Raw genomic sequence first — 26021 nt, 5'->3', positions numbered from 1 at the left:
TTTTTTCTCGTAGTCATTCTTAAGGAAAGATCCACATACTGTAGTAAGAAGTCCGTTGCATTTAATTTGGAGCAGAAATCATGCTATTGGAGGCACTATAGAATGTTTTTTGGATGGGGCAACTAAATAAACAAGACATCAGTGGCAAAGTGCTTCTAGATCTCCCACTTCAAGTTTCCAAAGTAGGGATCTTAAGCATTTACAGAAATTCACACCATATTTATGTTTTACAACATTAATTATTTCATTATTACAGCTTAATCAGTTGCAGTTCTCACTTCAATATAGACACATGTCTAACTCATATAATATCAGAGAAGAAAAAAAATACTACACCCACTACACAATCAGGAACTCATCACAAGTGTTTCATTTGGATTCACAGGAAGGCTTTGGGGAATAATGCAAAACATTTTAGCATTCTATAAACTTCCATATGAGAAAAGAGGAAAACATTTTCATTTCACAGTGGTTTAAAAAATAACCAAAATCTGTTTATTCAGAAACAATGCCGCCCCCCCTTTTTTTTTTCCAGAAGACAACTGCACTGACACACATGCAACACCCCAGGCCATGGCACTGCCTAGGACAGCTCGATGCCGTCTACTACCACACAACAGAATCATATTGTAACAACATCAGAGGATACCTGTGCCACAACCACGCAGACACTAACACAGTCCTTCAAAGAGAAGGCAAGAAGGGAGTCAGACTGTATTTTAAATAAAGTGGTTTTTGTTTCCCTTTTTGTGCTCAAAACTTCTAGCTTGTTTCAATACTCATACAAGTACTCTTTCAGGATAGAACACTAAAGGGCATTTATCATAGTTTTCTTATTTGCTTAACGTTCCAACATGGGCCATTTTGCTCTATGAGGACTAAGATAAATTTAAGACTTAATAGCTGCACAGGAAGCAGAAAAGAAACGATGCTTACAATTTTATCCCATGTACATTTATGTGATGTTCACTCACATAAAATCTAATTTTGCACAACTGTGGAGCAATATACAGGCAAACCACTAGACTTCTTACCCAACATCAAACCACTGCAGAATGCCAACTCCATTCAAAGAGACAAAAAAATAGAAGTATCAAAGCTCAGTCTTTATATTAATCACCGATTTCAGCATATAGGTTCAGAATTAAAGGCACAGGCAACTGACTGTACATGTACTTTACATAAATCTGTTAAGTATGGGCAACCCGCACCCCTAAACTTACTGATCTCCATGAAGGAACGTGATCAGTTGACCGAATACACCATCCCATGAAGACCTCACAGTATTGCCACTGTGAGCTGCGTTTATTAGGAAAACTTTTGGTCATGTTTATACCATGAAAGGCATTTTCAAAGCCTGTTCTACCACAGAGGTTAAGGCTGCAGTCACCCAGAAAACGGTCTGCAGAGAAGAAAAACAAACAAACAAAACAACCACAAACCCGCTACTGATAAAACTTCCACCCATTTTTCGCTAAATTCACTAAAGTAGCTCCTTAATAGAGTCTAACAGACTCCAACAATAAAACTTGTTTATTAATATTGGTCCTCATGTTTTTATTGGAAAGACAACCTGCCGCTTCTCAGGGATTTCTAAGTGATAAAAGCTGATTATTAATTTGCCTTAAAATGTCATTTCTATTTTGTAATACTTCATGACATGGCCCTCATATTTTGTGTTACAGTTCTCCTCTTTTTACTTAGCTTCTGTCCAAAGCACTGCTGGTTGCTATGGTAACTTTGGCTTTCTCCCCCACTGTTCATGCAGGTTTTCATCAAATCCAATGACTTTTTTTAATCTTATCTGCTCTATAACAATAGTTCCTCGACTAAGGTGCTGTACACTGTACCAGATGAGAATCCTGGTATTTCACAGTAGGAACTGGAAAAATGATAAGTTTTGCTAAAATCTGAAAAGCAGCAATTGAAGTGGGGTTTTCTAGGGGTTTTATTTGATTGTTTTTTAACTGAGTACATGTCTTTCTTTTAATCTGAATATTATTCGGGCAAAATATACTAATTAACACACCAGTAAATGTAAGGTAGAGCAATTTTTTAAAACAGTAATGCTTAAGGAACAAAAGACCTTGTGCGGTAACTTTTTGGAAAGAAAATTATCACTGTTGTTTCACATAGACTAATCAGGACCCAACTAAACAAAAGGAGAACTGAGTTATTTTCTGCACTACTATTAACATCAGTTCAAATCTCCCTGCCACAGAAAGAAATACTCCTGGTCACTTTAATAAAATACTTCTTAAGGTTAGCATATAGTCTGTTATCAAGCTGGTCTATAACCTGCAGAAAACAAACTGCATATGCCAACAAACTGATGAAGTATGTGCAAAGGCTGAAGTCATTTCCACACTCTTCACTAGGATTCTATTTTAAATCTGTTTTTCCAATAATATTTAAGTTTAGGACTAAGTTCTTCCATGCGAGTTTCTTCTTGAAGTTTTGCTTTGCCTTGAATTAATGCGAAGGAGATGCTCTCTTGGTATTTTCTACAGGACAATGTCATCTATTTGTGCTAATATGAAGCACCTCTCATGAGTACCTACCACTTCACTCAGGAAAAGTAGCTCAGACACAGGGAAACAGTCAGACCAAGCTGATTAAACAACTACACAGAACTCATCCAACATACAGGACTGAGCATTAAAAACATAAAAGCACACCAACACACAAACGCATTAACTACTTCACTCACTAAACGAGGTCCAGAAGTATTACAGAGTTCCTGGACTAAGGTTTTACTGGAATATGGTCACCTGAATCTGGCCCCCTCTGTGATGCACACAGGTAGGGCTGTGCTGGAGACAGGGACCAGCCCAGCGGAGCGGACTAGAGAAACAACCTCTTGTAAAATTAATTGCCCTTTAAAACGGTCATCCCCTGAAGCAATACGAATACTATGAACGAAAAAGAGAAAGGCTTTACAAACTAAGAAAATTACTATTTCATAGAATTCCACCCTGAGAATGATTTTGCATTAGTTTGTTTGGGGATGGGTTGCATTCAATATCTATTTGTGTCCAGAATAATAATTTATCTCTTCGGCATATATTATGGATATGGAAATTTTCCTTAATTTCAGGTTTTATAACCAGAAACACATTATGTATTTCGACTTGGCTAGACAACTAACACGTATATTGCTGTTATTCCTTATTATATTGATTTCCCCATTCCCTCCTCTCCTATTAACTTTTTTCAGTTTGAAAAGAAGCATACCTAAGAACTACTCTTTTATTTTTTTAAGAATAATTACCAGTGAGAATAAATAATCTACAGTTTGCTTCACTTCAGCAATTTTGTTTCTTTTCAAATTTCTGGTGGAGTTAGCTTTATTACATAATTATTCTTTTGTACAATTCTGATTACATTTAGCAAAATAATCTGATTGCTGGATCAGCACAGTAGGCACAAAATGTGTTAATACATTAATTATTCCCTGTCTCAATTTACATTACATGAGCGTTACTGAGACTTCAGTTTGTTACCATGTGCAGGCTGCATACTCATTGGCACATTAAAAGATGGTGGGATTTCCTCAGTAGGTGGGATTTCCTTTCTAATGGTATCTATATCGGCCATAGTTCCTACAGCTTTCTCTTACGCTCACAGCCAGACATAGGCAACAGCTGCATAGCAATTAGGTGTGTTCCATAGCTGCATTTTATGATATAATCACTGACATGTTAAATGAGCTTCCCCGTCCCTTTTTTTTCCCAATCCCAATGTGTCTTGTAAAGGACTTCATTTTACATCCAGAGAAAGTGGAAAGAAACAGCTAGAAATCAGTAAGAAACAACTACCTAGGATGTTTAAAAACTCAACTAAGTACCGCTTGGGTGATATGCTGCCATAAATAATTCCATGTCACGCTACTAATCACTATTATTTTAAGGCATCTCTTGCATCTATTATTACCAGCCATAAAACTCACATATGCGTACACAAAATGCAATCCAGTGATAATGATAATATTTTAAGAATTGCACTGTAATTTTAAATGCTTTCTGTTTAGTATTAGCTGAATTTAAGAACAGTCATAATTTGGCACATAATTACCAAATGACTCATGTATTGAAGTGTTAAAGAAATAATTATGTTTGCATAAAACCCTGATAGTGCAATATAATAAGAATTTTGTGACCAGTAATGGAAGCCCTATGTTTGCAGAATATGTGCACCACCAGTACATGTTATTTCCATGCTCCATCACCAAACTGGAAGCGTGTCCCTCTCCATAACCTTCCAACAGCCACCAGTGCTGCTGGAAGCATCTCTAAGAATGGCAACTGAGGAAGCTGCTTTCATAGTGCTTCTTAGAAGTTTGCTCATTAGTAACTGAGCGCACACATGCATCACTTAAAACACAACTATTATTACTATCAAATATTTAAAGCAACCACTGACATAAACCACCTTAGAATCTACGGCACAAAAAGTCTTCCTGGCACAGCTAACATAATACTTTCTCTGGTCCTTCCTAAATTACTTTATAAACCCACAGATTAATACGCGGTCTAATATTTTTCAGTAGTGCCATTAGATTCACAAACCATGTAGAAATATTCTGTTTTAAGGACAATTTTCCATCCAACCACATTTTTTGTGCACATATAGAGTTTCCAGTTTTAAAACATTACAGCAGAGTGCAGATTTATCCATTTTACAGATACACCATATATTTTTATGGAGACATTTGTAAAAGCTCCTAAGCACCTAATAGGATAGAAGTCAGCTCAGAATATTTTGTAATAAAGTACCTATTAGTAAAAACTGTATCAGAGGGAAACCACACACAAAGGAAAAAGGAACTAGGTCACTCTATTTGACAGCTAAGGAAGAAACAGAGGTTACGTCCTCTATGGCTGAGATTTAGAGCAGTTTCACTTAGTGGCTGTTCTGCTCCAATTCCCCAGATAAAATTTAGACCTACAGCAAGAAGTCTTCATTCCTATTTTATTCCAGTGGGAAGTCATGGTTCAGACTCTTAAGTAACCAATAGAAAAAAAAATACTAGTCAGTGGGGAAATATGAAGCTTAAATATTATGTTACAATTAAATTGAGATAAACCTTACAGTAACTACAGGGTTCATTATATTCTCACAACCCGAGTCGTAAATTGCTAAATATATACGGATGTAAATTCTGTCCTACTATTTCAAATAGAAAAATACTACTGAAATTTTAGAGGAGCTGAAACAGGCCTATGGCAACACGTCTCTCTTGCAGGTAGCACAGGACCAGAAATCACCCACGAATACAAGTAACCCTTTCTGATTTTTATCTCATTCGAATGACTTAATACAATTATAATATGTACTACCCCACCTGTCAAATTTAAATAGCTACTACAGGAAAAACATGCTTTTATCTGCTTCTTTCACAGTTTACACTCAGAGTAATCTTTCTGATTGCATAGAGAATCTAACCATTTCTATCCTTCAGAGTGCCGTGCTGCTCAGAAGCAAAGCCAGATGTATAATCTGCAAGCCAGATTTGCCCCTAGTTTAGGAAAGCTTCTGCCCGCAGAACCAGTGCCCTGGCCCGCAGTTCCCCATGGGCACCCAGCAGCTCAGCCCTCCCGGCCGCCCAGGAGCCTCCACGGGGTCTGTGGAAGCCGCTGAGTCCGGCAGCACCTTCAGCCACAGCCTGGCACGTCCCGGCCGCAGATCAGCGGTGCCCGGGATCCAGAGCCCTCGGTGAGGCGCAGAACGACCATCTGTTCTCTTCTTACAGTTAATCTCCCTCCCAAGGAGGGCAGCAGGCTTTGCTGCACCGGCAGAGTACAAGTTACGCAGACTAACACACGACCTGGGACCAGCTGCGGTACGGATATGTATGGTGGGATATCACAGAATTGACTGGGTTGGAAAAGCCCTCAGAGATCATCGAGTCCAACCCTTGGTCCAACTCCAGTCCATTCACTAGATCATGGCACTAAGTGCCATGTCCAATCTCAGTTTAAAAACCTCCAGGGACGGCGAGTCCAGCACCTCCCTGGGCAGCCATTCCAATGCCTGACCACTCTCTCTGTAAAGAATTTCTTTCTAATATCCAGCCTAAATTTCCCCTGGCAGAGTTGAAGCCCATGCCCCCTTGTCCTATTGCTGACTGCCTGGGAGAAGAGACCAATCCCCACCTGGCTAGAACTGCCCTTCAGGTAGTTATAGAGAGTGATGAGGTCACCTCTAAGCCTCCTCTTCTCCAGACTAAACAAGCCCAGCTCCCTCAGCCTCTCCCCATAGGGCTTGTGTTCAAGTCCCTTCACCAGTCGTGTTGCTCTTCTCTGGACCCGCTCCAGCACTTCAATGTCTTTCCTGAACTGAGGGGCCCAGAACTGGACACAATACTCCAGGTGTGGCCTCCCCAATGCAGAGTACAGGGGAAGGATCACTGCCCTTGTCCTGCTGACCACGCTATTTTGGATACAGGACAGGATACCGTTGGCCTTCTTGGCCACCTGGGCACACTGCTGGCTCTTGTTGAGCTTCCTGTCAATTAGTACCCCCAGGTCCCTTTCTGTCTGACTGCTCTCCAGCCACTCTGCGCCCAGCCTGGAGCGCTGCAGGGGGTTGTTGTGACCAAAGTGCAGCACCTGGCACTTGGCCTTGTTGAACTTCATCCCATTGGAATCAGCCCATTTTTCCAGTCTATCCAGATCCCTCTGCAGAGCCCTCCTGCCTTCCAGCAGGTCGACACTCCCTCCCAACTTGGTGTCATCAGCAAATTTGCTGATGATGGTCTCAATCCCCTCATCTAAATCATCAATAAAGATGTTAAACAGGACTGGACCCAACACTGACCCCTGGGGAACAGCACTAGTGACTGGCCGCCAGCTGGATGCAGCCCCATTCACCAGCACTCTCTGGGCCCGGCCCTCCAGCCAGTTCTTAACCCAGCAGAGAGTGCTCTTGTCCAAGCCACGGGCTACCAGCTTTTGCAAGAGTATATTATGGGAGACAGTGTCAAAGGCCTTGCTGAAGTCCAGATAGACCACATCCACAGCTTTCATGCATTTTAGTGGCTTGCTTCAACAGCCACTTTGGCTTTTCTTAGCAGAATAAATGAGGCAGCTTCGGCTCAAGAATATGCAATGTCCCAGGCCAGCAAAACCACCTCCAGTAATTACTGATTTGATTTTGATAGGGACGCTCAGATTCCGAATGTTAAATGTGAATTCAAATGTTTTGCAGAATAAGTCCAAAGCCCACTTATACAAAGGACCCTTCCACACACCTCCTGAAGCTGTATGACTCCAAACTGTCTGCCATTTATCATTCATCACTGAAAAAACAATAATTTAACAAACTTTTGAAAAAATATTGAGATAAGAAACATAATAAACTGCAAAGATACCGTCAATTTAAAGATTATAATCTGTTGAAGATTATTCTGAAAGATTAGTAGAGTTCTTCCTTATCCTTCAATCCAAGTGTTTAAAAATGTACCACTACAAGGTCAGTATGATTCAGCCTTTTCCTTTGCATCTGGTCTCTGCAGAACTGATTTTTTTTGTATTTTTTTTTTACATAGCAGTTACACAGAGAATGACACAGAAAATACCAAAATCCAGCAACAAGAGGCAGGAGGGAGGTGCAACATGGTGAGTTTCTTTTCAATTTCTGATCAACCATTCCCTTAGTATTGGAACAAGTATTTATGTCAGCTAGACTTCAGCCACAAATAGCTAACCTATAATTCAAGGAACTTACGCTAAAGCAACTGTGAATACCAATATTCAACACTTTTTTCTTCCCTACCTCACAGGAAAGGCAATCCCAGCCTCCACTGTCGTCTTGCCTTCTCTTGGGAGCTTCTGGATTGAACTATTCATGTCTGAACACTCGGCAGGGGTGGGAGAGAGACGCGTTCCCTCTCCCAATCTGCTTCTAAATCCCTGTTCCTGCCAGTCACCAGAATGCTGTTCAGGTAGAGCTGTGCTCTCACTAATTCCATCCGGTGTGTACAAAGTGAAAGTGGAATTCCCTAAACAACACTGGTGGTTTCAATTTATGGGTTTTGGAAGTCCAATGATTTGAATCATTCCCACACCCATAAGAAACATAAATATAGTTTGGTTATATATAAACCTAGTTATTTCAGCTTGCAATGAAAATATGTTTGTACCGTTTATGATATGAGAATATACTGCTCCCAGGGGTAATAAATTCTAGTGCTGTATTACAAAATATGAACGTGCCTCTACACCTATACACACAGTAGGAAATTCCAGTTCATTTTGTGAAAGAGAAATCCTGCCTGACTTTACGTTCCAAGTTAGATCTGACCCCTAGGCAGATGACTACGAGGCCTGCAGGCTTTTTAGTTCTTTTTCAATATTATGTACAGTTGTGGCAAATTCAGTTTTGCTTATTAAACAGTAACTGGCACATGGGAGATGGGCTGTCACCATCCTGTGAAAGCAGAACATCCACCGTTGTCACTGTATTTCCTTGCAGCCCCAGGAACTTCTAAATAGTAACTGGAGCCAACTGAATTAAGCTCGCTAGCATTCAAAAGACATTAAAACATATCCAAGCCCTAATAGCTATTCCTCCACCTCCCTTTCTATCCCACTTTCCCTTTTTTTTTCTCTTTTTTCCACTTCGGGGGATGCAAAATACTCTATGTGTTCCTTTGTTTGTTTCTCCTGGTATTTACCAACACCAACCTTTCATACATACATGGTCTCCTGCCTGCAAAAATGCTGAATAAATCCCATTTTGCTGTGTGTTCTTTGTTCATAGAATTACTTTCTTTTCCTGACAGATCAACCCTACCACACAGATAATATTCTGCTGCCCTACACAATTCATACAATAATCTTAGCAGTAGCTTGGTCACTTGGGTAGACATATTCAGCATCTGTTATTTCCCCTCCCACAGTTTCTATAGATTTCTGATACCCTTGACCAAGCACATAAAACAATCTCGTTTTGTAAAGTAATATTAAACAGCGTCCAGCAAGCCATCTGTAAATCCACTTTTCTATGTGATCAGAATCACCTTTTGTAATCACCTTTAGTTTTCCTTCCATCCTTTGATGCAATTGTGACTTGTTTGCTCTCCCGTTGCCAGAAATTCGCACTAGTCTATTCAAACAGCTAACCGGATAGAAAAGGGATGCCTAGCAATAATGCACTGCTTTTCTTGGAGTTCAGTTCTTCTCCTTTCACAACTCACATTTCACTGTTTTTGCTAAAGAACTAGGGCCCCTAGTATTCTCACTAGGAAGCAGAACTTCTCCAAGTGTAGCAGAGCCTTCAGAAATAAGCAGTACAGGGAAACACATTATTACCTTCCCAACCATCATGCGACTTACCAAAATCAACAACAAGGCTTCAAGGACTTGTATTTAAGTAATGCATTAAATAGCTCTATGACAAGAGCTTTGGTCCACCAAACACCTGACTTGAGAAAAGCCTCTTCTATTGGGAGGGCTGGGAGATGTAGAGAGAGTGCTGAGCTCAGCTCTAAGCCTCCTCTTCTCCAGACTAAACAAGCCCAGCTCCCTCAGCCTCTCCCCATAGGGCTTGTGTTCAAGTCCCTTCACCAGTCGTGTTGCTCTTCTCTGGACCCGCTCCAGCACTTCAATGTCTTTCCTGAACTGAGGGGCCCAGAACTGAACACATGGTATTTTAGCCATCAGTTATATAAACGTGTTGTGAAGGCAGAATGGGCCTTTCTCCCCCACAGCTTTGGACAAGATAGGAATTTTCAGTGGCAGAAATCTCTGACCATCTGGAAGGTAATCCCGCAGGCACACAAAAAACAAGTGTAAGCTTTTTCACAATATCAGAACAGGGAAAGACTAAGAGCATTTGCACATGCCTTAATGCCATATAGAAAAACAAATAAATAAACAACCACTAATGTTGCTTAAGCCCCAGAGCCTTAGTAGTTATGTGACCAGATTCATTTCTGGGGCATAAGGGATGCTAACATATGCATGGCCACTAAATTCCAAAGACCTAACAGTCCCGTAATCACTGCTTCAAGCTGCCTATTTGCTCTTTGCCCCCAATTTTTCTACCTCCTAGAAATTATCTTCTTAATCACACAAAAAGTCTATCTTAACAAACATCAGCAGCAGCTCTGGTACTTTTGACATGAAGTAAGTAATAGCATGATAATTTCAATAAAATTCTGTTACTATCTCAAAGTGCTGAAAACATGCCAAAATTACATGAAAATAATTCCTGGTCGGACTTACACCCAATACTACAGCTGTTTGTGTGGTCTTCTTGAGTGGCAGTGTACAGCACACAACTACAGACGTACCTCTAAGAACAGACATTGTATTTAGCATCTGGACAGCAAAGCAAGAAGATCAAGCAAGCGCCTCCATATAAAGAGCACCAGAAAGACTAATGAGCACTTCAACACACAATTATGGAGCAGCCCACTCAACTGCAAAAATAATAGCAGGTAAAGACCCCACAAGGGAGAAAAAGTGAAAAAGAAATAACATGACAAAATAAGAATGCTACATAGCAAAGATATAAAAAGGAGTGGGTAAACGAAAACAAATCCTAGACTGAAAACCCGGTGATTTCTGGGTATTCTCAGCCATCTAGATGATGTCAAAATCTACTGGATTTACTTAAGACCTCCCTCTAAATCTGCCATGCAAGAATTTTAGCCATTACTTGTCTGTTACCTACCACTGTTATGTGTATAGGTCAATTAGCATATGCAAATCACTTACAAAGAACATGCAGCTTCTGGACTTGATTCAAAAGCTGAAGTCAACAAAAATATTGCCATTGACTTGCATGTGCTTCACAGCACCTCTACAGACAAAGAGGTTTAGTTTGATGTCAATGCCTATTAAAATCATATGTAGGAATAACTATTTGTAGATTCGGCAAAGTAGGTTCTACTGAAAACAATGTTAAACAACTGAAGCACAACCTGGTACCAACAGTCGAAGACTTCTCATATAAGAATGCAGGATGCCACACAAAATCACATTAACAGTTGGAGGAAGAGGGGAAGAAATGATCCAACACCAAAGAAAATCTGTCTCTACAGCTAGTTTTGCAACAAAATGTATTTTCTTACAAAAAAAACAAAATGTGACAAAAAGCACTATCAAAAATATCCTTTCAAATGAACAAATACTTTATTGTTTAAAGCTGGTTTTTAAAATATCTTGCTAAATAGGGACTGTAATTACCAAGCATAACATTTTAGCTTATTTAAAATCTTCCCGACACAATTTATACCCACAGTTCCTTTTAATATTGTCAGTCATCCATATTTATTTTCTACGGATGTTATACTAGTGAAATTGCGCTCTCCTATATAATTTCTCCTGCTATAGCCTTTGCATTAATTTTAGTTGCCTTCTCTTGAAAAGTTCTTCTACACTAACAGGTATAGGAGTTTATGTATATGTGCATATATGTATATTGACCTATCTCTAGGCAAGCAAAGGAACATCAAATACATTTACAAAATACTTTAAGAAATAGAGCAGTAATATTTAACAGCAAGTATTAGTGTACTCCTGTTTTTTCATTACTTGTACACTCCTGTTTTTTCATTACTTGTAAGCTACTAAAATACACATGGATCAAAAATTCCACACTTAGAAATTTATTCTGCTGCAATGGTAAGACATCAGATGAAAATATACTACATGTAGAGCTGATTAGCATGTTTCACGAAAAGAAAATATGAAATCCATCTGAAGATGCTTCCAGGAAAACAACGCTACCGGGAATTAACAGCTTCATAATCCCCCTGTCAATTCAATATTCAATTTACCCAAAATGACAAACAAACAAACAAACTTCACCTCGTCCTTTCCTTCTCCACGTGAAGTAATTTCAGCCTGACCATGGGAAGGGGGTCGGGGGTGGGAACCACAACCCCCCTCTGCACATTGGGTGTCATGAACGGCGGAGCTCGCCCGGGCCGATGCTGCCCCCTGCCGGCGCGGCCGGGCCACCGGAGGGACGGGCCCGCCCGAACCCGCCTCTGCCACCCACAACACGGGCTGTCACCTCAACCGACCCAGCAACTTCCGAAGTCTTTGCATAAAGAACAGGTAGAAAATACAAAGAAAGGAGGGGGGATATAAAAAAGGCAAGCTGAGGTACATCTGTCACTGACATAACAGCAAATCCGGATGCAAAGGAGAACTGGGGATTTCTCGAAGAACAAGAGCTTTCAGAATTAGCCTTAGAAATTATTTATAGAACTTAAAAGAATTACAAACCTGAGGCATCTAGCAAAAAAAAAAAAAATGAACGGTGGTCACAGAACAAGCCCAGCCTTTTCTAAGAAAAACCCACTGAGCCAAACAGATTCTACTAATCAAAAAATTACCTATTGATTTCACAAACTGGATCCACAGGGATTCAGGAACACACAACAACTGTTTAAGCACATCAAGTTGAAAATAACTGGTGGAAAAGAAGAAAGGGCAGGAGAGAGACGCTAACACAAAAAATAAACAGACTGAGAGAACAATAGCTATTAACTACTGCAAATGAACCAATGACTCAAAACGGTTCTGTTACACAAGCATCACTCCTGACACCAGCGGCCAATTTATTTATTTTTAGGAAAACACTCACTGCCAGTAGTATCACATTTCTTCTTAACAGAAGTATTAAATATTAAGCCCAATTCTCAAAAGCAATGAAACTAAGATGGTTTTATATGATACTGTCATTAATTCACTTCTTACTACCCTCAAGAGAAATATTCATCCCAATTTTCACCAACGCTTTCTGCTGATACACATCTCCTCATGATAGGAGCTGAAAGGGAGAAAGCGTCCCAGCTGCCTGTACAATCCAGGTTTAAGAGACACACTCCTAATTTATTAGATGTACTAAACCCTGCAAGGCTTCTCCCCCAAAGATGCAGGATTTCTTCTACTCCTTAAAGTTCACTTTATGCTCTTTCCTGGGGATTTAGACAAAATATAACCAGCTGTAGCCCCAGAACCCCTAGACTGTCAGGTTTTCTGCTAAAATTGGCAGCTACAAACCCAGGTGGGACTGTGGTAGCTGTAGAAAAAGCCCTTTGAAAGTGAACATAGCTTGGATTGAAACTGCTACGAAGAAAGGAAACAGCAGAGGATTCTTCCTTTTATTTTTTAAAGCTTTTACTCAAAAATGTTCACCTACTAATACATGGATAGAACGAAAGCCTCTTCTTTTGTTCCATTAGGAGTTGTTTCTTTGTACGAGGCTCAGCCCAAGCCAAAGGAAACTTCAACGGCCTCACTAGTCAAATGTCACGGTTTGTGCTCAACGTGAACCTGTCAGCTCTGATTTGGTTGCACAGCTACGACTCACGCTGAGCTTGGGAGTGAATCCGTATTATGAAGTCATTGCTAAGCAATTGTGTAACAAAAGAACAAACTTCTATTGAAAAGATTTGGCAAAGTCACAGTGGTGAGATGAAAAACTGAACAGTGTGCCAGCGGTACAATCCCAATACATGTTCATGCCTGACATGATGGCATCTTCTTTACTCATCACCTGTGCAATCAGTGGTTCATCTCTTTTGTTAGTTTGGTTTTTCATGCCCTTATCTGCACGTATGACACTTGCAACTTTAAAACAAACAAATCAGATCTAACACGGACTATTTAAGACTGGGTGAGAGTTGAGGTCTGTATTTCATTTTCTGGTTACACGCCGTAACACCAATATTCTGCAGCATTCTACTGCCACCAGTGTGTAAAAGGAAAATAAAAAAGCTAACATTGAGGGAAGAGTAAAACAAAGAGGAAATGATTCATAAAGGAATGAAGCCAAGAGACGATATCAAATATTAAAACATCTCTGAAAATTATCTTTTAGGAAAAAATGTAGCTGGAATGCAATACAGAAAAACAAACAAACAAAAACCTTAAGATTCTGCAGAGATTTTGTAAGAATACACAAAGATCTGCACACTCAGTAATCAATGCAATACGTCAAAATTTGTGTTAGTGGTATATATTTGTGATCTATCAGATACTTCCTGGTAAGACTTCTTGGAAACAATTAAGGGGCACAAGTTCAATTCTACATGAAGCTATAATTCAAGCTATAATTCTTAAATTTGCTGTACTGAAACAGATTTGTTATACCAAGAGGTACTAACCTCAGAATTCTGCTTAAGGAATTTATTAAGCACTCCACATCACTATCTGTACAGCTATACTATAATTCTCCAGCACTTCTCTGCAAAGTCCATACTTTCTTCTCCATTAAAACACATCTCCTATAAACTCTTCCAAAGTGGTAGCAAGAAAGTGAAAACTGAAGTATGTTTTCTGACAATTGTATCTGAATAAAGTGCAATGAACAGCTTCCTGTTTTACAGGAAACCACTTGAAGTGGTCATACACATGACATTATGAGGCAGAATTCCATAAGCTGCTGATATGCATGTCTATTCCTAAGCATACATGTTCTCAAAGACTCTCTCAAGGTAAAGGAGAACTATTTAGCTATGAAACCAGCATGTTCCCATCCCTGCCAACTTCACAGATTTAAGTTAACCAGAATTGCCATGATAATGCAATAGAGCTTTCATTAAATATCAGAACTTTTCACAAGGATAATATTCTTCTCTGTGTACGAGTGCCCCTTTTATTCTTCAAAGAAAAAACAAATTTAGTGTCACCAAGTACTATTCTAAACTAAGGAGTCACAAAATTAGCCTAAGATATATATGGTTAGGACTAAAACACATGTTACAGATAAAAATACAGTATGAAAATAAAATACAAAATATGCTAAACTATGCAGGGTAGTTTTAATTATGAGGTGCAGAGTTATCGTTAACTTTAAAATTAATCAAACTGCTATACACTAACTTGTCCTTTGATTTGAGCAATGGTAAAGAACAAGGTTGATGATAATTTATGTAAGTTTATGTGTTGAAAAATATTTCATCCCAGGTACACCAGACTATTTCGCACCCTACAGGACAGTATCATGAAACATAAAAGATGCAACAGAAATGGAAGAACAACGCTAAATAAACTCTGTGGTACAAGCACATCTTCCTTTACATGTTCCCAATAGGTGGCAACAGAATACCAAAAATACAAAGAAGTTGATCATTCCTTCTTCATCCACAAAGCAATGGGAGCCCCGTTACAACTTGTATCGATGAATTTGCACCGGCAATTTTATTCATATGAATCGTTGCATCTCAGCAACAGAAATTCTCAGGACAGTTAATATCAAAAGCCAGAGAATCCACAGAACAGAAACAAATCATTTATTAAAAAGTTTGTTGTTATTAAACAAATAACTAATGGCTTATACTCAGAGCTTATCTGAGGGAATAAACTATTACAAGCATTAATTGACATTAAAAAAAAAATTCTGCCCATTATAGAAGAAACATTAAGGAAGAAAGAAAATTTTAGACTAATTTTTTATTGCTGATGACATCCACACCTTAGTCTTCAGTGCTATTTATTTAAAACACTGAATAAAGGGATGAGAATTTTTAGAGAGTTTTCAGCTGACAAACCCCAACTTTATCAGTAGTAGCAGGTCTATACTAATTCCCCAATTTTTTGTAAGAAATGTCAGAAAATCAGAGTAGTTTTCTTGACAGCTACAGGATTTACTTGTTTCTGTGGCACAAAGCTATCTAAATCAAGTCTAGGTAATGACTACTTACTTGCTTTCAAAACCAGCTAAGTCACGGTCCAAAGAAATGGTCTCCGTTGTAATTTCCACCTTTCTCACACTGCCGAAGAAGTCTGTTATCAGGACGTTTTGAGGGTCTCGCTGAAAGAGGTCAGTTCGGTGCCCAGGTGTGGAAACACACAAGCTCTTTGGACAGACCTGAAACTGAAAACCAAGATGGACAATCACATCCTATCCTTTATTCATCAGTTTCTACGTATACTTTCCCACAGGAAACTGCTATGAAAAGGTAAATGCCACACATAACTTGCATTAATTTTAGTACAAGCCCCACAGCTGCAAAAATGATTGAACAAAAACATTAAAAGGCATTAACATCTTGATTATGCAATTCAGAAAACCTTCATCCTCACAACTGTGTCATTGCCATTGGAGTTCAGAAATGCTTCTGTGAAAGTCAACCATCAATTACAGCTAATTGATTAAAGGCACAAATGTATTTCTGAATACAGATGCAGCAATGCCACTACAACCTCCCAAAAAGCACAGCTGGGTATAAATTCTTCATATTTACCAAAGGGAGGCAGGCAAGATTTAAAAAGCCTTGGTAATTAGCTAATAGTAAAGGCTTCATAAAGAAGCAAGAATTTATAGCTTCAGTGAAAACAAAAAAATCTCTTGGTCTTATTTCTACTTTACAGGCTGCAAATTAAGGCAGAATTTAGGATCTTCAAATATCAAAGGACTTTTACTTACTTCAAGTTCACAAAGACATCGTGTAAAACCTACACATTTGCTATATAGACCTTGTTACTTATTTTACTTACGTATTTTATCTGCATATCGGATCCACTATATCCAGCACACATTGCAACAAAAACAGCACTAACAAACTGTTTTCAATGGACTCAATTCTCTATAAAGGTACATTTGCAGAAAATAAACAGATGTAACAGTGACAGATTTGTTGTAGCATTTAGAATATCTGAGAAGACAGCATGCCTATTGAATAACACGACAGTTATGTAGCCAGCAGGTAACCAAGGCAAAACTAATGCATTTGGGACATAATGCCTTTTTGCACAAGTCTTGCCACACTCACCACAAACGTCTCTAATATTTCCCATCTGGATAGATTCCTTATTTCAAAAGACCTTGTAATGCACAAAATGTAATACAATAAATAATTATTGGTTTGCATGTTTTATTAATAATGCTACATAGCTTCAAGTGCCATGAAATGCAGCCCAAGGCCTCACTTTCTCTAGTCTTCTTGATGAGCTTGCAAAGCTGATTTCATGGCTCAACCATGAGAAGGCAATTCACAACCAGACGCACAACCCTACCAGACAGAGGCGCTTGGTCTACAGTGCTCTGGCCACTTTTGTGAGCAAATGTTGCTGTGCACTCCACTGCCTCACGGGCAGCCCACCAACCACCTGGTAACTGTAGGTTATGCAAGTCCTTGCATGTTCCAGCAACAAAGAACATTTATTATAACATTTATAATAACGGAAGAGTTCTGTTATTTACGATAACAGAACAGATCGAGGTACAGGACTATGAAGGACGCTCCCCACATGGGTGCTTATCTTCCTTCATCCTAAATTCTCCAAGTGATACTTGCAAATAGGTCCACCAGTTACCGGATCTGGAGCTCATAGGCTTAATTACATCATGGGTCAGCTCTTAGAAGGTTGTACTCTTCAGACAAAAAACACAGGTCCTAATCAGCTCAATGTAGATGCAGCCTCAATTATCACAGATTATGACTGAAAAAAAAACTGAGTTTCAGGTCATACTTCTGGCAGAAATGCTGTGCTCAGCCTGTCACAAAATGCATGGACTTGCATGGCTGCTCCGCTTAGGACACCAGAGCCCTACAATTAAAAGGTTTCCGGACAGGAAACAATGGACCTGGCTTTTCTTCACAGAGCAAGATTCTTTCTCCCCATTCCTCCCTTCTGCTCCATTACAGTTTCTCTTTCATACCCTGTCATTTCTGCCTTAAGCCTGTAAGCACAGAGCATCAGGCTGCTGGTCCAGGGAGACTTCAGCTCCCTTTCGGTGGTACCTTATGTGAATACACGTATCCACTGAGCTCTTCTTTAATAACTCCCAATTCTCTTGGCAGCTTATCACATAGCAGCTAAAGAAACGGGGCAGATCAAATCTTACTGTTATCCTCCCTGTGAAGTGAAAATGAACCAGACTCATCAGCATCATGCTTCCCATACAAAGTCACTTGTCATTGCACACAAACCCTCTTAAGTTTCAGTTTCACCAAAATGCAATCAATTTTCTCCAACTCTGCTCCAACTAAGGGCACAAACATACAAACTAAGTCTCCGAAGTAAGCTATAAAAGTTAAGTATTTGTTTTAATACTGCATAAATCTATGCTGCAGTTACACCACTAAGTCTCTCTTCCAAGCTCTCAACGAGTGTAAATGTCCCAAAACAAGTGCATCAGCACTGAAAGTGAGAAATTGATACTGCACTCAACTATTTCTAACCTGTCCCACAACAATTTACTACCATAAGATGCTGAGATGAATCTTGAACAAAAATGTGTAATGGCATGGAGTTCAGTATTAAAAATCTACTTATCCAGGACCAGTGTGAGACAAGAAAGACTGCAAAGCAGCTACACCACAGCAGACTAAGACTAACAACTGAAGCCTTCTGACAAAAAAAAGGCAAACACTGGCTAAATGAAACACATTTGTTCATATGCAGATTTTTCCAAATTTTTAAAAATAAGATATTGTTCAAAAAACCCAAACAATTCTGCAGAACTGGAACTTTGTTATCTTGAGTTTTCTTAACATTTTTAGTTATTTTATGACAAATTATATCTCGTTTAGAAATTTATGTGTATCTTATTTTAAAAGTTCAGATGTTTGACATTTCAATTTAGTCTTTACTTTTTTTTGGAATTGTGATCAAACCAAAAGTCAGTCATTTGCACAGCTTTATGCTGTCCCTTAGCAACACAGATGGAGCAGGTGGGGAGTAGGTGGAGTGGATTATGAAAAAAGATGTCTCATTCTTTGCAGGAATGCAATATCCAAATCTTAGGTGGATGTGAAGAGAAGCTGTTTTAAGAGTGGTTGGGGAAAAGTAACGAAGCGATGCAACAGAAGCCATGTAACACATAGTACTTCTAAAAGAGCAGACATTTGATACATCAGAAGATCACAGAACTAAACACTAGCTAATAATTTTAAAGGCAGTCAGTGAGCCACATGTTATCCTGAGTTTGGAAGGCGTTAATTTTTAAAAATTCAGACCTGGATAAGCAGTATATCCTTGTTCTTAAACCAGCACAACACTAACAGTCCATTCCAGTGCCAAAGTATCCCGTATAACTGCTGGCAAATAACTGGACTTATATCCTTACCAAGGACTAACCACATCACTTTAGAACTCTTAGATGAAGGCCTGAAAAGCACCAACTCAAAATTGAGAGGTCGCACTGGCTGAAATACGTGCATGTCACAAATCGGTACATGATCATCACAACTCATGGTCTATTTGGGTCCATTCTCTTCCCTTCTCAGAACAACAGTAAGCAGATGGATGACAAATGATAAGAGGATGTAAGGAATTTACTAGTATGGGATAACGTCCCACAGCTCTTGCTGAGTATTTGGCGTAAAAGCAAAAACAACAATGCAAGGGAGAATGTCTAGATAATCTTCTTCAAAGAGCTCAAAAGGTAAACTATTTGGCCAGCTAACAAATATTCCGTGCTTTTCACAACAACTGGATTACTATCTAGCTGGCCAGACCCATTACACCACCTCCCAGACGGTATCTTATACAGTAGAAACCACTGTTCAATTTTTATTACTCGTTTTTTTAACATCAATTCATTTTTTGGTTTACAGAAGAGAGTTCTAAAGTGCCATTTGAATGAACTGGCTAGAAGATACTTAATCAATAAAGAACTTGCATATTCTTCTTTGACAAGATTTATTTAAAAATTATCTGTACGCCATGATCAGAAGGTATTAAATTACAGGACAATATTTCATTCCCACAGTAGTAAAAGTATCTTGAATCTTAGTCACTGAATCAATTCTGTATCAACATAAAATCTGCCAAGTGTGGGCTGTTTAGAGTGAATTCTACTCTACATCTAGCAGCCAGGCTAACACCATCCTCTGTAGACAGAGGGTGGCATAAAACTTTTGAGCAGCTGCTCCTTTTACAGAACCGAAGCGCAGACAATCTGTTCTGCAAGCGCCGGCTCGTAGATCACTGACACAGCGCGGCAGGTTTTACAGCTACAAGGTACAAAAGCATGATGTATTACAACAATGAAACTGGGACTGGAACAGGTATAAAGGGTTAATAAATAAAATATTGTTACTTTTTATGTCATCTCACCAGTGCATACATCTAACTTTTACAGAGGCATTTTCATAAATTTTATCATAGGTTAGCCGGTAGTTGGGTTTTTTTTCCCTTCTGTCTCATACCTGAAAGCTACCATTAATATTTACCTAGGATATAATTAACACTGTTTTACTTGGACATATCTGCTCTAGAATCTAAGCAGATGCACAGGGAAATTAGTCTCCGCAGGCATTTGTGAGTGCACGGTTAGAATTTTAACTGTTTCATCACCTTTGCAAAACAACATCAATGGCTGCCTTTCCACAACTGCAAAGTGTCTGCTATCCATTAAGCTGATTTCAGAAGCTTCCAACTATCATTTTTCAAATGCAAATATTTCATTCTATTAAAATGAATATTTAGTGAAGAGTTTGTTCATTTTTCAATGAATAAAAATTAAAATCCGGCTAATTTTGGTTAATTTTTTCTGCAGCCAGCAAACCACTTTCACATGGAGGACAATCCTTAAAATGTTACGCTATTATTACATTTAATAATCGCAAAAAGGCCCTCCCCTCAAAGCTGCTTCCGAGAGAAACAGCAGGAGAACAAAAAGCATTTGGAGAATCCTACGGACAAAATAAATCAGTTTTGAGACTGTTCAAGTCATTAGCATATTCATGAATGTTGAGTATTCTACTTACTAGGTCATTCATATTTGTCTGACTGGCTGGATGAATTTCTTCCAAGAACTCCAGCACATAGAACGTGTATCTGTCCATAAGATGAACACCAATCCCAAGATCAGGTTGATGCTTAAAGACAACACAGAGCAGTTACTGGGCATTTGCAGGAGAAAATTTGATATTTATGAGAGGGAACAGAATGTAATACCATGTTACAAAAGTCAAGCAACACTATTTTTTTGTTCTTAAGCAAATTACACAAATAAAATTACTGGCTGTGAAGAAACATATTGTTGACAAGCTAAATAATACAGTTTATCTTAATTTTCTAGACTATAACCTGGTAATCTCAATGTTTGCCAAAAAGCATGGAATCCCTTCTTCTTAATGGTCCAGCACAGATTTGTGGGCTGCCCTGAGCTGCTTATGACTTGGAAAACAGGTCTGGGAGAGACAGTGTATTTACAGCACTGCGTGGTTCAAGTAATCCTGACCTGCTGGTTTTGGTCTGGCTAGGATCTCTACCCCATCACTGCCTCTGTATTCAGCTGGGATATAATTACAGCAGGTGAAAGGTAGGCATTTTTTTTGTAGATCAAGTGTAAGAAGCCCTAGACTGAACATTTCCCCACACATATCTCTCAGCAGTCTTCCCATAAAATTTCTTCCTCTCGTAGGCAACGCATAAATTGGCTGCAAGCACAGAATCCATCATTAGCCGGGTTCTTTGGGATGGCGTACAAAAACAGGCAGGAAAAGTACACCTACAAATTTTGTCTAAACCAGACTTTGTAACTAAATGCCTTACACATTCAGCAATTAGAAGGGAATTTTTTAGTTCATAGTCAATAGGACCTGTGCTTTTAACTCGGGTATTCTGAAAATTGTCTTCAGGATGACAAAAATCTACTTACTGATAAAGAATCTTCCCCTACTTGGCTGCTAGCCAAGGCCATTATATTAGGTGAATAAAATCGTTCATACATGGATGCTCCTTGACAAGTATCAATAATAAACAACAATTCATTGTACCTGAAAGAAATAAAACAGCCTCCTTACCCATCTCTCCTTAAATTGAAAATCATATACACACTTTGCTTTTTAGTTACCAGGACAGCTGCTAGGAACCTAAGAAACACAAGAGTTCACACTGATTGCCTGTTAACAAGCAAGTTGAGTCGAAACAACAGATTTGAGCAGCTGTAACTACAGGAAGCTGAAAACAAAAATTAAAACTCTTCTTTCTAAATACACACTTCAATGCAATTTTATGGACAACAGATGGTATCACTGCTGAAGGTAAGTAATGCCCACCAGTAAGAATTGAGGCATGTTCATGAAATACAGTATTTAACTGCTTTTTTTCTTACCGTCTTTTCTGCCACATTTGTTCAAAGGCATCAGCAAGTTCTACATTTGTGATTTCTTCAGAATCTTGAAATTTTAGGAAACCATTTCCACCATGGCCTGACAGAAAAAACAGACGTTAGGCAAGTATGAAGGTTACAGGAAAATACTTCGCCTGGTTGACCATTTTTCTGAAAAACAGGTGAACACAATTCTCTTTCTCCAAATAGGCTCCAGCAAAAGAAACTAAGAATAGTACATATACATCTTTTAAGCTGGAAACTATACTTGCTAAGAACTGCCTTATAGATTTTCTCTTAATTACTATGACATGCTAAAAAAAGAAATTATATCATTTTGTTGATCCTTTTGTTTGTTTGGTCTCCTGACAGGATTTCATGCTTTCAAACAGGCTCATCCAACTGAACAACAAAAATCAATAAATTATATACAGAGACCTATAATTACCTGTCATATATATTAGAATATTGCTTCTGTCATCAGAAAGAAGACGTTTAGATCGTGGTGTGCTTGGTGGGATTCTTCCTGTTAATACACGCAAGAAATTTTCGACAGTAACCTATGAATAGAAGCATAAAGTAATTTTCTAAAGAGAAAAAATATTGATTGACAACTCTAGGCTGGGTTACCCGAATTAAAAATGGAACACTAAAATATGCAGTGTATCTAACCAGACACAACATTGCATGGTATAAACTGCATAAACACACATTTTCTGTTTAAGGTTTTATTGCACATTCACAATAATATGGTACCTTTTACTTCACCCCACTAACATCAGCCTGGTGCTTTATTATATCCGATAAGTCCACTAACATTATCATTTCTAAACACACTTTCATTGATCTGAAAACTTGTCAGCATATCACAGTATCACAGTATGTCTGTGATTGGAAGGGACCTCAAAAGATCATCCAGTCCAATCCCCCTGCTGGAGCAGGAACACCTAGGTGAGGTTACACAGGAACATGTCCAGGCGGGTTTGAATGTCTCCAGAGAAGGAGACTCCACAACCTCCCTGGGCAGCCTGGGCCAGGCTCTGCCACCCTCACTGAGAAGAAGTTTCTTCTCAAATTTAAGTGGAACCTTTTGTGTTCCAGCTTGACCCCATTACCCCTTGTCCTACCATTGTTTGCCACTGAGAAGAGCCTGGCTCCATCCTCATGGCACTCACCCTTTATATATTTATAAATGTTAATGCGGTCACCCTTCAGTCTCCTCTTTTCCAAACTAAAGAGCCCCAGCTCCCTCAGCCTTTCTTCATAAGGGAGGTGCTCCACTCCCTTAATCATCTTCGTTGCCCTACGCTGGACTCTCTCCAGCAGTTCCCTGTCCTTCTGGAACTGAGGGGCCCAGAACTGGACACAATATTCCAGATGTGGTCTCACCAGGGCGGAGTAGAGGGGAAGGAGAACCTCTCTCGATCTACTGACCACCCCCCTTGTAATACCCCCCAGGATGCCATTGGCCTTCCTGGCCACAAGGGCCCAGTGCTGGCTCATGGTCATCCTGCTGTCCACCAGGACCCCCAGGTCCCTTTCCCCTACACTGCTTATATAGCTTTATTCTGCCAAAGCTGCTCAGGTACTCACAAAATGTTCCAGCATTAGTGTGTGTTACCATGGAAAAATAAAAGTTTAGATTTCCTGCAACTCAGGAAAGGAAAAACAACAGCAATTTTGGTTACAATAAGTCTCTGAGTGATCAGGTAAGACCCATCTGGATGGTGATTGTAAAACATCCTATAAAACACCCCTTCTTCTTCATGCAGATGTACAGAGCTCAAATGCTAGCAATGAATCCATATTCAGGAAGAAATACTACAAAAATAAACTATCGCTATTTCAGTGTTGTATCTTCTTTATACAAAGAAATAAAACATCTACTATATACTTAGAGACACTCCTATAAACCCTTCAGTAATGATTACACAGCACTATTAAACCATGCAACGGACGTCCAATTTAAGATCAACTAGTAAAGACACTGTCTGTTTCAAGGAATATTACACTAAAAATGAGAAGGTGATAGAATGCAGATTTCTACATAGTAATTACTTTAGAGTAACGATTAGGTTATCGCTTTTTAGTTTGATAAAAGCATATACTTTATATTAGAAATTTAAGTAGGTCTCCCTAATAAACGTTTCACTTGAACAGCAGAAGTCTCACAGTGGTTTTAGGTGTTTGCAAGATGAGATACTAACCAGCCATCTCCAAAGAAGAGAAATTTCAGTAATGTGTGTGTACTCCTAAAACATACAAGGAGTTCCATACATTCTTTTAACTGTGGAGATACCATTATTTAAAATAGCAAATACACAATGTATTTCTAGTATAAAAAGTTTCAAACACAAAACCAAGTATCAAAGAGGGGAGGCATGTGTGTTTTAAACCTATCCGTTGATAATAAAAACCCATCCCAAACCCAGTAACGTGAACAGAAAGGCTTCCTCAGACTACACAGATGGATAAATCTTTAAACCAACACTAAAAACAAAGACCTAAGGAGTTAATTAAAGTGTAGTCACCTCATAGCTTCGGTAATCCACTTCGACATCGTCTCCATAGACATTTAGCTCCATGTTTTTATGACTAAACACAGTAGCTGGTTTGGGATTTCTGGGATTACATGCCATATCATCTGCTAGCATCAGGACAATGTGACTACAGAAGATAAGACAAAAACATTTCAGCCATTCTCCTTTCACATAACAGTCAAACTGAAATTACAACATCACTGTCGCGAGATTAAAACAATAGCTTATAACATTAAGAAGATACGTGGAATTGTAAATGAAACTCTGCTTATCTGGATCTTCACTATTATAAAGACACCACACACAGAAATACAGCTGCCTGTTATTTCTCTACAGGATTAAGTTAGGCCAAAGATGAGCACAAGAGTAGTTGACATTGGCAACTTCATTCTATGGACTTGACTTGATCTAGGCTGGCAGAACTCCATAAATAATCTGGAGATTTTTATGGGGCAGTAAATGACTTCATGCAGCAACATGGAAGAAACCCCAGCCTGTTTGTACCCTCTCAGACAGATCAATTAAAAACATTATGACAATTTTAATTACATTTGAGGAGCTCCTGCACATTTCTCAAACCATTATACTACATCTGATACACTACTGTATGATTATGTGCGTTAATGGAATTTTCCTGAAGAACACAAGCGGGCTGACACCAGACATTTTGTCTTCTTAATAGTGCCAAGAAAATAAAACACCCAACCCAGCATTTCATAGTATCAAGAAAAAAGAACAGCACATTATAAAGCTGTTCCAAATCCAGAGATCTGTATTTCACCTGCCAGGATCAGGTTTGGGTCAAAATATGAAATAACAAGTAGCCACTGGAGACTGTCAGCACTAGCAAGAATGTGCCAGAGATGTCTGGAACACGGTGAAGTCAGTTCTTTCCTTAGACAACCCCATCTTGGATATACAAGGTGTTTCCAAAAGATGGACCCAATTTGAAATCATGTATATATGAAATCGGCTCCATCATTTTGAAACATGCTGTAGTTTCTCCTCTCTTTGTGTTCTCGCAAGCAATGCTTACAAAACAAAAACTGTATCCTGCAGAGAATGGTGCCAACTTAGCCTCTCAGGAACACAGTTATAAATTCGACTGTGTCTTGTTATTTAAACACTGCTCCTGTGCTTGTCATCGTTCACCTATAGTGCATAATGATTCCACGAATCAAAAAGAAATTCCAGATTCATTCTGGCTTGGGCTTTTTTTTTGGAGCATTGTGCCCACATGTCAACAAACCAGAGCAACTTGCATTTATGAAACCACCACCCATCTTCCCCATGAGTGCTGCTGCTGGTTGACATCTATTTAAGCCACCAAACGGACACAGCTCCATTCAAAATGAGGCTACGTGCAAACCTCTCAAAGAAAAAAAGAAATGTCATAAATGTTTAAGATGTGATTTTGGGGGTCGTTTTTTAGTGTTTTGTGGGGGTTTG

The 26021-nt window shown here is 39.0% G+C and overlaps 1 protein-coding gene across 2 annotated transcripts in view; it reads right to left on the bottom strand.

Annotated features, from left to right (window-relative positions):
• Window positions 1-26021, bottom strand: part of PIGK (phosphatidylinositol glycan anchor biosynthesis class K) — an 83510-nt gene that overhangs the window by 36974 nt on the left and 20515 nt on the right. For both annotated transcript variants that reach the window (XM_065071312.1, XM_065071313.1), the window contains 6 exons: window positions 24564-24699; window positions 22481-22592; window positions 22036-22132; window positions 21580-21697; window positions 20684-20794; window positions 15668-15840 (listed from right to left, as the gene is read on the bottom strand). In XM_065071312.1, coding sequence (XP_064927384.1) covers window positions 15668-15840; window positions 20684-20794; window positions 21580-21697; window positions 22036-22132; window positions 22481-22592; window positions 24564-24699 — 747 coding nt within the window. The remainder of the gene's footprint in view (window positions 1-15667; window positions 15841-20683; window positions 20795-21579; window positions 21698-22035; window positions 22133-22480; window positions 22593-24563; window positions 24700-26021) is intronic.

This window comes from Columba livia, chromosome 8 (genome assembly GCF_036013475.1).
Source record: "Columba livia isolate bColLiv1 breed racing homer chromosome 8, bColLiv1.pat.W.v2, whole genome shotgun sequence".
Taxonomy (NCBI): domain Eukaryota; kingdom Metazoa; phylum Chordata; class Aves; order Columbiformes; family Columbidae; genus Columba; species Columba livia.
This window is presented reverse-complemented; position numbering and strand designations above follow the sequence as displayed.